The following is a 13934-nucleotide window of genomic DNA, read 5'->3' as shown; positions in this document are numbered from 1 at the left end:
AATCCAAATTCTTCGTCGCAGCCTTCCCCACCCCGCCTCACCTCCAGTTATTTCCACGAGGAACACACTCTTTCAGCTCCAGCACGCAGTCCCCCGGACCGTGAGCATTCCTTTAACTTGGAATGCCCTTCCTCCAGGCAGAATTAATTGCTCTCTCTCTCCCACCTGTTATGGCACGAATCACGTTGTCTTAGAGTTCCTCGTGTATGGGATGTTGGCGCCGCCTAGCAATGAATCAGTCTGTTGAGGGCTGGATCCTAGCACAGAGCCCGGCACAGGTAGTGAATGGCTGTTGAATGGAAAGGATGGAATTGAGGTCAGACAGACCCACTCGCGGCGGGATCTCCCATTGTTGCTCCATCGGGGGACCCAGAGCTACGGGAGGTGGAGTGAGAGGCGTGGAGGGTGGCCGGGCGGCGGCAGGGCACTGGCCCTTTAAGGAGGAGCGCGGGGCGCGGCCCAGGTAAGGGGCGGGTCCGCCGGGCGGATCAGCGCTGCGCGCCGGCGCCGGCCGTGGAGCCGGATTTGGAGTACGCGGCGCCGGCTGGGCCGGAGAGGCGGCGCGGCGGAACCTCCAGTGGCCTCGGACGCTCCCTCTCGCCCGCGGCCGCCGCCCGCCTCCGCCTGCTCCTCCGTCCTGGCCGGGCCCGGTCGCCACTTCCGGCCGCTCACCTGGGACGCGCTCACCTGCCTCCGGGCGCCTGGGCACCAGGATGAAGGACCGGCTGGAGCAGCTGAAGGCCGTGAGTCCCGCCGCACCCGGGAACCGGGCGGGCCGGGGGCTGCGGGGGTGGAGCTGCGCGGGAGAGGGTCTTCCCTCGCTCCCCCACATCGAGGCTGGGCGGGGGGAGTGCGGGGCAGGCGCAAGGCCTGTCCTCCCCAAGCCCCAGACGCACCCACCCCTCCTCTCTGGGGTCATGTGCCGGTGATTCATCGCTAGGCTGCAATTTCCCTGGATGCCTCTAGTCTCCGCCCCCCACCCCAAGCCGGACAGCATCAGTCTAGAGATGGGATCCGCGGGAGGTGGTGGGTGCTTGGGTCCAGCGGGGCTCTCTGTGAGGTCAAGGGTCACTCACCACCTGCCCAATGCTGCCTGGCACTGTGCCCAGGACCCGCCTCCTCCCATGCTCCTCCTCGTTCCTCTCCTGGGGGACGCTAAGACAACTGCCCTCGCCCCCGGAGAGCAGCTCTAGTGGGTGACCTCCCGAGCTGTGAGCTGGTCACGTGCCTGGATGGGGGCGGGGGGCAGCTCTTCACCACCCAGCTGTCTGTAATTATTAATTCCCCCCTCCCACGCCCACCCCCATCCTTGGGACCGCTGTGGTCAGGGCCAAGGATCTGAAGGTAGATCGTTTCCGGCTCTGCTGCACAAAAGATGTAAAACCTTAGGCTACGTACTCTTTTGAGCCTGTTTCCTTATCTGTCAAAGGGAGATTGATATGCCTTAGAGATTTGTTATGAGATCAAATGATATAATGGGGCTTAGTATAGAAAAGTGTTAAAGCATGGGTTAAGTCCAACATTCATTGATTCATTGAACAAATAATTATTGAGTGTATTCTGTGGGGCAGGCCCAGTGCTAAGCCCCGGGGATTGGGTGACTCAGGCTCTGTCTTAACGGAATTTAAAATGTAGCCCGTGATAGAAGGTAGTCCATCTACTTGGGAGCTTGTCAGAAGCGCAGAAGCTTAGGCCTCAGTCTGGACCTATGGAATCAGAATCTGATTATTCATAAATCTCCCCGGGTGATCATGAGCACATTGAAGGTTGGGGAACAGGGGACTGGATAGAACTGGGTTTGCCTCCTGGCTCCACTACTTACCAGCCATCCCGTACTTAACCCTGGAGCCGAAGTTATGTCATCTTTCAAATGGGTAGTTGTGAGGACTAAACCCAAGAGAGTGTGCAGAGCCCTCTGTACGGCGCCTGGCACATACAGGACTAAGCAACGGTAAATCTTAGCTCGTCACTGCGAAAGCTCTCCGGAAAAATAAAGCCTCGTACAAGTGTGAGGGGCTTCTGGGCTGATGTCACAGTTATTTTTCTTTCTCCTCCGTTGTCTTGGCTGAGACCTTCTTGACCCTCTCACCTGCTCTAGGTCGTAGGGCTGCGGAGGAGGCCGGGGTGATGGGGAAGTGATGGAGGCCAAGGGGCAGCCACCGATGGTGGGAGTGAGCCTCCCAGCCTCCTACTTGCTCATTGTCATCTGAGCCTCATAACATCCCGTTTACTGTCAGGGCAGAATTCATTGCCTCTGTTTTTAAAGGTGAGGAAACTAGAGCTCAGACTGGGAAGGAGGGACGCCCCAGGTCACAGAGCTGGTGAGGGCTCAGCCGGGGGAGGAACCCAGGCTGCTGACCCCTCTTGCCCTGGAGCACGCTGACTGGGGCGGCAGAAAGGGAAGAAGAGTGTGGTTTTAGAGATCTTCCTGGAGTGCGCAGCAGGCAGTCCCAAAACAATGCAGAACTGGACAGCAGGCGGAGGTGGCGCCCTTCCTTACGTTAGGAAGTCCATTCCATGTCCGGCTTGCGGGGTCTTGTTCCCCGACCAGGGATGGAACCTGTGCTCTCGGCAGTGAGAGCGTGGAGTCCTAATCACTGGACCGCCAGGGAAGTCCCTCCCACGGCCCTTTCAACGGCCATTGCCAACAAACAGCACAGAGCCTTAACTGAGCTTTGAGTTCCAAGTATAAATTCACTTTGCTGAGGAACCCAAGCAAGTCCCTTTGCTTTTCCAATCCTCACTGTTACCTTCTGTAAAATGGAGCTAATGCTGTGTTTCTCCCTTTCCCTCTTGGGGATGTGGTGGAAGTGAGATTGTAGACGACGCCGTTATGATGGCAGTGCTGTTCTGACATCACAGGTGCTGTTCCAGCCTTGTGGAGCAGGGGGATGGGTGGTAACACTGTGCAAGAGGCCCTGGCTGTGGGTTCAAAGGATTCCAATTGTGGCTTTGCCCTTTAAGAGCTGTGTTCCTTGGTGTCACTTTACCTCTCTGCTCCTCCAATCCCCCTTTGGAAAGCAAGGAGTTTGGCTGATCTCAGAAGCCCCTTCTGGCAATATTAACGTTTTTCTTGAAGACTGTTTGTTGTTAAGGTTTAGATGGCTTTTGGCTTCTGGCCCACCTCCGCTAACCAGCCCCTCCTTCCCCTGGGAGAGAGACCCCCCCCCGCCCCCACCCCCACCCCCGCAACAAGATAACCATCTTGTCTCTCCGATTCCTTTTATCAACGTTTGCTAACTGCATGAAACCAATTTTACCCTGAGCCTGGTGCAATCTCTGCTGTGGGGCTCTTTCTAAACTCTGGGGGAGGCGAGGCGTTAACTGCCTCCAGATAGCTGGAGAGCTGTCACGTGCAGGGGATCAGCTCTGCTCCGGGTAGATAGGAGGATAAGACGTGAAGAGTGAAGAAGCGAGGCTGATGGGCAGACATGAGGGCTCTGTAGAAAGCGTTTTTGGTAGTCAGAGCTGCCTGAGGTTGGGCTGGGCTGGCAGGACATAGGAGGGAGGCAAGAAGCTTGTTGGGATGTTACATGTTGTAGGAATCTGAGTGTTCTTGGAGGGGAGGGGAAGCACATGAGGAGATTCAAGGCCTCCATCAACTCTGAGGATGTGTGTTTCTAGAGATGCTTCATTGTGAGCCTGTCCCAAGCACTGGGAGGCTCTGAAGTCCATAGGGCTGAGGTCTTAGAGTTACTCCTCTAAAGTGGGTCATCGTACCCTCCCTATAGGGTCACTGAGGGTGAAACGAGATAATCCGTGATAATCACCCACCACAGTAAATTCGGGTTCCCCAAACTTGACCTGCTGGGAGCAGCATCCACACTGAAGGGCACCCCTTCCTGAGGCTACAGTCACAAGCCTTGACTCATCTTATCTCTTGCATGGCTCCTCCTGGCTGGCCATCCCAGCAGCCTGCCCTTTCAGGGACATCAGACAGGCTTGCCAGGAATGTGCGGTGCCTACACCCAGCCTGTCTCATAAGGCGTTTCCTCCTGATTTCTCACCAGCTGAACTTTGGATCCGCTGAGTCCAGACAATTCCCATGTAGGAACCTCTTGCCTGGCCCTCTTTTCATTCAGCAAATGTTTACAGAGGGACTTCCCTGGTGGCGCAGTGGTTAAGAATCCGCCCGCCAGTGCAGGGGACATGGGTTTGAGCCCTGGTCCGGGAAGATCCCACATGCTGCGGAGCAACTAAGCCCCTGTGCCACAACTACTGAGCCCGCGTGCCGCAACTACTGAAGCCCGTGCGCCTAGAGCCCGTGCTCTGCAACAAGAGAAGCCACCGCAATGAGAAGCCCGTGCACCGCGACAAGGAGTGACCCCCGCTCGCTGCAACTGGAGAAAGCCGGTGCGCAGCAATGAAGACCCAACACAGCCAAAAAAAACCCCAAGCAAAAAAAACGAGCGCCTACTGTGTCCTAAGCCTTCTGATAGGTGCTGGGGATGGGGATGGTAATGAACACATACTCCTGGGCCTTAGGGAGGTCACAGTCAGCTAGGGAGACACACAAGAAACAGACACAGTGTCCCATCCTTGGGACAGAAGCAGCCGCAGGAAGACCCTATTGGCCAGCCCCTGGGGACAGGGCACTAGGGCCTGGGGGCTCTTCCCAGAAGAAGCGATGCTCCTGTTCAAGTTCATGTTAAGGCTGAAATCTAATTCCTTCAGAGGCATGGGGAGTCTCCTAAGAAGAAAGGCAAGGATCCTGGATTTTCTCACCCGTTCTCCCGTTGGCGAGTGCTTCACACAGACAGCACGATCGGTGCTTTTTGACCTCTGCGTGCCTGGCATCCTGTTAGGCAGAGTCATTTAATTTTTTTGGCCACGCCGCATGGCGTGTGGGATCTTAGCTCCCTGACCAGGGATCGAACCCGGGCCATGGCAGTGAAAGCACCGAGTCCTAACCGCTGGACCGCCAGGGAATTCTAGGCAGAGTTCTTATACAAAGTCCTGGTCTGAAAGAATACATGGTCATATAGGGAAAACAAAGGGGTATATTCCATGAAAAGAGAACCCCCAACTTCAAAGGTAGATAATGCTCATAGAGAAGCTGTGATGTATGGAATGGAGGGCAAGGACTTTGGATCCCTGCGGAGATTGATCTGTAGAGACCTGGAAACATCTTGGGGTTTGCTGGTTCCTCCACAGCCAGAGCCAATAAGGACGTGCTAATGAAATCAACCACCTGAGGCCCTAAAGACCAGACTGACCTTTTCACTCTTTCTGTTCTGTCTTGTGTCTTACTGCATCTTAAATGGCTTGTCCTTGGCCTCCTTCCCCATCTGAAGTTCCCCCATTTGAGTTCCTCAGGAGCACGGTTATAGTATAACCATCAGAAACACGGAGCTGTACGTCCCCTTTAGAGCTTAATTCCTTCCAAGACTATTTAATGAGCCCCTACTACGTGCCAGGTGCTTTGGATCACGGCCAGGTTGTAACACACTGCCTGGAGACTCTCTCCATTGAGATTCCATCCTTTGGTGATAAGATTGCTAACGGGTCCGTGGTTCCTTCCTCACTTTCTCCCTCTCCTTGGCAGGATTCATCCCCTGGGAGAGCTGTTCTGCCATGAGCAGGGCTGAGATGAGAGTGATAGGGATTGAGTAGGGATTACAGACCCATCAGCCAGAAGCCAGAGAGAAAATGCTTGGCTGAGAGCCGGGGATTAGTGTTATTTTTATTCCTGGGAGGGGGGTGGGGAGGCCAGGGGTGGGGGGGGCTGGCGAGAGCCTGGGAAGAAACAATTGTTCATATTGTTTTCTCTCCCTTCAGGGCTCCTTTCCCCTTTTGTCAAAATTCCTGCCCATCTTCCAAAACTCACTTTACAGGTAACGCTCCCTAAACGCAGCCTAGAATATGCCCCCTCCATGCCGGCAGCCCTCATGGGCTGCATGTTGCTTTGCAGTGAAATATTGATACTTCTGTTAAGTCAGCGGGGTTTCTTCTTACCATGAAGTGGGCTTGAAACCACCTTCCATCTGTTTTTTATGGGTTGGACTCTTTTGCCTTCTAGGTCCCATTGTCTTTAAGATCGATGGCTCTATTACTTGTTGGTGTCACCGTATCAACTGCAGTAACAATGATCATTTATTGAGCTGCTACTTACTGTCGGAAAGGACTTGTGTTCGGTGGCTTACACACCTTGTCTCTAATCCTCTGAACTCCACAAGGCAAGATGGTGTTATATATTATTGCCAGTTTACAACTAAGGGAATTGAGGCTCAGATTGGATTGAGATTCCCCAGCTGGGAAGTGGTGAGATCAAGAATTGAACAAGTCTGTCTTGCTTATTTTTATCACCCTACACTGTATATAATCATCTCCCCAACTACACTGTATGCCCTTGATGCGGTGGCTGATGGGACGTTCTTCTGGGGTCCTAGGGCCAGCACTTCGCATGGTAGTCCCCTAGTAAACACTTGTCCATTGACTGACTGATCAACAGCACCTTGGCCCTTACACACCCCGGATTCATCACTAGGACTTTCCGTCCCCTCTGGGTTGGGGCAACTTTACCTGCTTGAAGTGCGGCGTTTACTCAGGGAACCCATGAATTTGCTAACGAAGCCAGAGGTCACTGTTCTGTCCTCTGGGATGAGGATGGATGAGTTCCAAGGCTCCTAGCTGTACCCCAGCCCAACACCTCACGGAGGGTTGCCCCTTTTCAGAAAGACCGTGAAGGAGAAGATGTGGATACCACGGTGAAAATCTAGCAACCTCGTTCTTCCCCTGGAAAATCTTATATGTCCCTCAAGGCTCAGTTCCAATGTCATCGCTGCAAGGACGCTTCCAGATCTGGCATTCACCAGGCCTTCCCTGGGCTTCCACAAATCTTTATTTTTGTCGATACGTAAAAGCAGCCACGTAATGTTATGTTAAATCCTCCTCTCTCAGAGCCCAGACCACACACGCCTCATTCCCCCTGTGTTTTCACTTCCCAGCCCACAGCTCAGAAAGCTGTAAACCTTGCTGTCCAGTGGATGAACGGGGATATTCTACAAATGAACTTGCTGGGAGATTCTGTAGCCTTTTACATTAGGCCCCTTTGTAGCTTCCTCCCCTCATCACTGTCTCCTCTGTTAGGTCAGCCTGTTTTCTGGCATTGGGCCGTGTCCATGGCAACATTCTCCTGTCTCCATCTGGAGACGTGAGTAAGGTTCAGCCCCCACCCAAAGAGATTAGTAGAACATATACTATCTGGGTATATGGCAACTGGGTCATATACCCTGGGTCAGGGTATATGCCCTGGGTCTGGGTATATGCCCTGGGTCAGGGCAACGCGGTACAGCAGCAAGATTGCTTTTTTTTTTTTTTAGAAATAAACGTTTTATTCTAGACTATGGCTTTTTTTAGAAATAAACGTTTTATTCTAGACTAATTTTAGATTTACAGAAAGGTTACAAGGATAGTACAGAGAGTTCCTGTCTCCTGGGTTTCCTCCATTGTTAACATCTCAAGTTATGATGGTACCTTTGTCGAAACTGAGAGACTGACCTTGGTACATTGCTATTCACTAAACTCTAGACTTTATTTAGATTCCACTTGTTTTCCCGTGGATGTCCCTTTTTCTGATCTAGGATCCCACCCAAGATAATGCATTTCATTGAGCTGTCATGTTTCTTCAGCGTCCTCTGAGCTGTGACAGTTTCTCAGTCTTTCCTCATTTTTCACGACCTCTTTGGTACAGCATCTGTGTTTTAGTGCTTTGGATGTTTGCGGCGGGGGGGTGGCGGGGGTGGAGGGGGGGCGCTGCAGTCTACAGCTGGGGGTGGGGTTTGCTGTTAAGAGGCATCACTCCATGGTGGTGGAGACCAAGGGCTCTGCAGCGAACTGCCTGGGCTCTCCTCCCGGCTCTGGCACTCGCTGTCTGCATGGTCTTGGGGAGGTTGCTTGCATCCTTATGCTTTATAGTTTTCTCAGCTGTAAGGTGGGGAGGGTCCCCAGAAGATTCTTTTTTTTTTTTTTTTTTTTTTTTGCGGTACGCGGGCCGTTGCGGAGCACAGGCTCCGGATGCGCAGGCTCAGCGGCCATGGTTCACGGGCCCAGCCGCTCTGCGGACTGCGGGATCCTCCCGAGCCGGGGCACGAACCCATGTCCCCGGCATCGGCAGGCGGACTGTCAACCACTGTGCCACCAGGGAAGCCCCCCAGAAGATTCTTGTAGAGATTAAATGCCTTGGTAAATAAATATAAGGCACATATCTTAGAATCCTCATCCCAGGTGGTGCTCAGTAACTGTTAGGTATTATAACTATTAGTGAAGCTCTAGGAGGACCATTAGGGCGAGGGGCTTGCGGGGCAGGGGCTGAGGATGGACTAGAGAAGACACTGAGCTCCTTCCTCCTTCTTGTATCCTTGGCAACTGGATACTGTGGGGTGCTGAGGGGGCAGTGGGGGGTGGGAGGAGGGGGCGGAAGTCAGGAAAAAGTGGAGAAGGCTGCGGTAGGGGAGGAAGCAGAAGAGGGTAACCTTTGAATCTCCTTGAACGCTCCTGGGGTGAGAGGGAAAGCAGGAAAAGGTGTGGTCTTCTCACCCCAGATGGACTTCCTGTAGGTATCCTTTGCGTAAATCCATGCAACCTTCAAAATTTCCCCAGAAGTCACCTTTGCATCCATTTTCTAATACCTCCCCCTTCCCTGGGCTCCGCCTTGAATTCAGGTGACGTGGTGTGCCCCATCTTCTCCTGGGTGTACAATTCCTTGTGCTAAGTGCTGTCATCATTTACCACATGGCATTGCAATGACCTGTGTGCCTGTCTGCCTCCCATTTGAGACCATGAGGTTCCAAAGGGCAGGGGATGCTGAGTTTGGTCTGTGTTTCTCCAGCGTTCTGTACTATTGCTTGGGAAATGATAGATGTTCAATAAATACTGTTGGCTGAGTAGATGGACAGATGGATCTGTTATTGTGGATGGGACCTTGTAGTGAGTGAGAAGGAGAATGTAGTAGGCGAGGTGGTTGGTTATGAGAGCCCAAGATCCTTCTTTAAAATAACCCACTGTGGGGCTTCCCTGGTGGCGCAGTGGTTGAGAGTCCGCCTGCGGATGCAGAGGACACGGGTTCGTGCCCTGGTCCGGGAAGATCCCACATGCCGCGGAACAGCTGGGCCTGTGAGCCATGGCCGCTGAGCCTGCGCGTCCAGAGCACAGCTCCGCAACGGGAGAGGCCACAACAGTGAGAGACCTGCGTACCGCAAAAAAAAAAAAAAACAAAAAAACAAACCCACTGTGAACACTGGGTTGGACCAAGCAGGGTTCCAGCCCTGGCTTTGTTCCTTACTAGCCCTGTGATTCTGGATGAATTAACCTCCCTAGCCACAGATTACTCGTCAGTATAGACAACATCTGCCCGCAGGGCATTTTTGTTTTGTTTTTCCTCCTTCCTCTCTTTAGATGAACTTCCATCCCTTTTCCCTGCTCCTTCTCTAGACCTAGCTCAGGTCCTGAGAAACAAAAGCAGAGGAATTAACGTGGCATGTGGGGATGAAACTTTGATGATTTTTGTATCCAACAAATGGAATGCAAGATCTTTTCAAGCACACATAGAAGATTAAAAAATACCATGTATTAAGACATAAATAAAATGTCAAATTCCACAAAATGTTAAGTCATATAGGCCATGCTCCCTGATGTTGATATAATAAAATTAGAAATTAACAATACAATCACAGTCCTCCCCAGGTTTACCCACTTTGGAAATTTAAAACCACCTTTTAAAATAACACTTGGGGGCTTCCCTGGTGGCGCAGTGGTTGAGAGTCCGCCTGCCGATGCAGGGGACGCGGGTTCGTGCCCCGGTCCGGGAAGATCCCACATGCCGCGGAACGGCTGGGCCCGTGAGCCATGGCCGCTGAGCCTGCGTGTCCGGAGCCTGTGCTCCGCATAAGGGAGAGGCCACAGCAGTGAGAGGCCCGCGTACCACAAAAAAAAATAAAAAATAAAATAACAGTTGGGTTCAAAAGAAACCAAAATGGAAATGACAAACTATTTAGAAATGAATGATAATGAGAGTACTAAAGGTCAAAATATGTGAGAATGTTGCAAAAGCAAAATTCAGGAGGAGGTTTATTTCTTTAAATCCGTATAGTAGAGAAATGACTTCATTCAAATAAATGAACTACAATTTAGCTTATTCTAAGGGTCCTGCTGCCACCTTCTGAGAATTGGCATTAGAGTCGCATCTTTTGCAGAAACACTTTTTAGAGAAAACTGTCTGCATGGCATGGTCTTGGGAGTTTAATATGTACCCAGCATTGCTCTAAACACTTCACATGCATTCACTAATTTAATCCTCACAACAGTTCTATGAGCAGATTATTCATGCTACAAACAAGGAAACCGAGTCTCAGAGAGGTTAAGTCACTTGTTTAAGGTCACACAGGTACTTACGTGGCAGAGCTGGGTTTTCAACTCAGGCAGTCAGATATAGCTCCACATACCTGCACATTCATGGGATTATATGCACTGCTGTCTTTTTCATTCATGCATATAGATTAGATCAATTTAGTTGTATTGACATTGCAGCATCCCCTGAAATAAGTGAGGGCGTGTTTCTGATCCAGCATGGGAAGGGCATCTTCAAATAGAGTGTAGAGGGTAAGAACTGGGGCTCTGGGCTCCCACACACCTGCTTTTGAGTCCTAACTCTGCCACTTATTAGCTGAATCACCTGGGACAAGTTATTTAATCTAATTAAGTAGTTGTCTCAGCTGTCAATGGGGAAAGTCCTATTTGTCCCTCATAAGGTTGCCGTGAGAATTAAATAATATGTGTGAAACCACAAGAGTGCCTGCAACAAAATACACATATTATCTGGTGGTATCATTGTTATGGCAGAACGCATGGAGCAGGGCCATCAGGGACTTTGCCTCTTGTTCAGTTGTCCAGCGACTCACTGGCCTTGGGTTTATTCCTCAGTGTCTTCATCTCCAAATGGGGCCAATTCTTGCCTCAGACTGTTCAGCCAGAACATCATCTTGAAAGTAAAAGTGCGAGGCTCACCCAGGGTACCGTTATCGCTTGATTTCCTCTATCGCAGGTGTTAGGGAAGAGGCAGTCGGTGGAAAGGGGAAGTGTTCCCTCTGGGAGGGTTTTGCTGGAAGAGACCACAGTGTAGGAGGGAGAAGGGGCATAGGAGAAAGTCCCTCTGACTCTCAAATGGGGGACAGAGAACACTGAGTGCCTATTCAGAGCTGACACTTCCTCAGAATTTCTGGGCCATTTTTTTTTTTTTGCGGTACGCGGGCCTCTCACTATTGTGGCCTCTCCCGTTGCGGAGCACAGGCTCCGGACGCGCAGGCTCAGAGGCCATAGCTCATGGGCCCAGCCGCTCCGCGGCACGTGGGATCTTCTCGGACCGGGGCACGAACCCGCGCCCCCTGCATCGGCAGGAGGACTCTCAACCACTGCGCCACCAGGGAAGCCCCTGGCTCTTTTAATTAGAGAAGAGAGACTGGAAAAACCCGATGTTGGGCCGAGGGTGCAAGGGCATGAGTTTGTGTTTGGAATCCTTGGACGTGGTGGTATTTGTCTTTGGGAATCCACAGGCCCTCATCCTGGAAGGAGGCTGGTGGGCGAAGTAGGCTGCAGGGACAAGAAAAATCACGCGTCCTTGTCTCTTTGAATCGGATTTATTGGGTGAAGATCTGGGTTTATAAAGAAGAGTTTATAGCCCCAAGCAAAGAGCTATTTACATATTCAGAGAAGGAGGTGCGGGAATCTGTGCTCACCTGTTCCCACCGGCCACCGTCCTTTAATACCCCACAAGGGGAAGTCAGGACCAGATGCTCCTTCCTAGTCCAGACTGCTGGTCCCATCCTTTCTGTTATTATTTCCTTCGCCCCAAAACTTTCCTGAGGGCTCCTGGGTCTCCCCTCTTGTCCGGGGACCCTCTCGTCTTTCTGGGGTCTGACACCTGAGGCAGGGAGGGCATGGGAGAGCCAGTAAACGGTGACCTCTTCATTTGGGATGGCATTTTTTTGTGTCTCTTTGTTCCTTCTATCTTGCCGATCTGATTTGTAATGATCTTTAAGGAATTGCTGATTATTTAAACGTACGTTGCCGCTGTGTTTTAACTTGTAAAGGAGAGAGGGGACCCCCTCTTCTTTCCCTTTTCTTTAGAAGGCATCCATTCATTTACTTTGGTGGTTTTCCAACTAGCTAAGCTAGCTTCCTTCTTTCTCCCTTCCTATTTTCCTCCCTCCCTCCCTCCCTCCCTCCCTCCCTCCCTCCCTCCCTCCCTTCTTTCCTTTTTCTCTTGGTAAGAGGCCTCGTTCTGAAAATGAAATCTTATATTCAACCTCAGTGTAAAAAGCAGGTGAAAATGAAGCTATGCGGATTGAAGAGGGGGTGCGGGCCAACCTGCTTGACTTCCCCCGGTGGTTTCTTCTTCTTTTTTTTTATACATTTATTTATTTATTTTTGGCTGCATTGGGTCTTCTTTGCTGTGCGCGGGCTTTCTCTAGTTGCGGCGAGCAGAGGCTACTCTTCATTGCGGTGCACGGGATTCTCATTGCGGTGGCTTCTCTTGTTGCAGAGCACGGACTGTAGGTGCACGGGCTTCAGTAGTTGCAGCACGTGGGCTCCAGTAGTTGTGGCTCACGGGCTAAGAGTGCAGCCTCAGTAGTTGTGGCGCACGGCTTAGTTGCGCCGTTGGCGTGTGGGATCTTCCCGGACCAGGGCTCGAACCCGTGTCCCCTCCGTTGGCAGGCAGATTCTTAACTACTGTGCCACCGGGCAGGTCCCTCCCGGCGTGGTTTCTGAGGCACCCCGGAGGTCTCCTGGGGTTCCACAAAGCCTCACTGGAAAGCTAAGCTCCTTACTTGGTGAGAAAACCAAGGCTTAGTGGAGACAAGTGCCGTCCCCAAGGCCCCCAGCGCCTTTCTCTCAGCCCCACTTTCTGCAGGGCTGGGCTGCTGTGAGTGGGGTGCACTGGAATTAACAAGGGCTCAGGACCAACAACCAAAGCGTGAGCCCCGACTCTGCACATCAGTAGCTGGGAGGCCGTGAATAAATGAGAACTTCTCTGCCCTGCAGGTTCTCAATGACAGAATTTAGGAGGGGTTCATTGACACAGCGTACGTGAAGCAGCCAGAGTGTGGCGGCCACCTAGCGCCTCCTAGGGGCTCTGCAGGTGGTAACTATTTTTATTAAAGGAGCTGATGAAGAGGGACCCACAGTCGAACAGACTAAGGATGACAGAGAAGGCCCTTGCAAGAAAGGCAGTGAGGTTGAGCGAGAGGAATTGCAGGTTGAGTCCTGGGCCCCTGAACTCTTTCCACTGTGTCCAGAGAGAGAGTCATAGCCCTGGCTGTCCTCACTGAGATTTGGGGTGCATGTGAGGGGTGGGGGGCGGGAGTTGGAGCCCAGATTCGAGCTCAGTGCTGCCTGAGTCATTGGTGGTATCTCCCATCTCTTGGCAGGAGAGGCAGCAGGAGGTCGGGGGAGAGGAAGTGGCTGGTGGGGCTTGTGGTTCTCATGTACGTTCTTTACTGCAGCTGGCGTTGCAGCTACTCTGACGGTCCTATTATCACATGCCTTGATGCTTTGATAAAGATGCCAAAGTTCTCTTCTTGGCGGTGCCCAGTCATGTGGGCTGAAGATAAAGTGCATCATGTGCTTTCCTTGCCCTTGGGGTCCCTGAGGCCTCTCAGTCTGTAAGAGCGCGGATGTGTCAGAAGGGAAGGACCCTTGCCCTGGGATCTGGTAGATCCCCTTCCGGAGAAGCCTGGTTCCAGCGTCACGCGACTTAGATCACCTGGGGTGATGGCCTCTTTCTGGAATTTTATATTTTGGAGGCAGCACGCTACAGTGGGAAAAACTCTGCACGGGAAGATGGGAATCAAGAAACCTGGGTTCTATTCCTGGCTGCTCCAGTAACTAGCTCATTATTTGGTCTTGGGCCTTGGTTTACCCATCTCTTAAGTGAGAGA

General features: G+C 52.0%; 1 protein-coding gene across 11 annotated transcripts in view; it reads left to right on the top strand.

Annotated features, from left to right (window-relative positions):
- Positions 1-283: 283 nt before the first annotated feature.
- The window catches only part of STX3 (syntaxin 3), a 150387-nt gene continuing 136736 nt past the window's right edge, over positions 284-13934 (top strand). For 4 of the 11 annotated variants that reach the window (XM_089914767.1, XM_089914768.1, XM_022591889.3 and 1 more), the window contains exon 1: positions 287-743. In XM_089914767.1, the coding sequence (XP_089770893.1) occupies positions 714-743 (30 nt within the window). In that variant the 5' untranslated portion in view covers positions 287-713. Of the gene's footprint in view, positions 744-13934 lie in introns of all 11 variants that reach the window. The other 7 variants (XM_022591887.3, XM_089914770.1, XR_016393782.1 and 4 more) reach the window with 5 other exon arrangements.

Source organism: Delphinapterus leucas, chromosome 7 (assembly GCF_059928025.1).
Source record: "Delphinapterus leucas isolate spDelLeu-1000000601 "Yukka" chromosome 7, BTC_Dleu_Yukka2, whole genome shotgun sequence".
In the NCBI taxonomy this organism is placed as follows: Eukaryota; Metazoa; Chordata; class Mammalia; order Artiodactyla; family Monodontidae; genus Delphinapterus; species Delphinapterus leucas.
The sequence above is the reverse complement of the archived record's forward strand: the minus strand, read 5'-3'. Positions and strand labels throughout refer to the sequence as shown.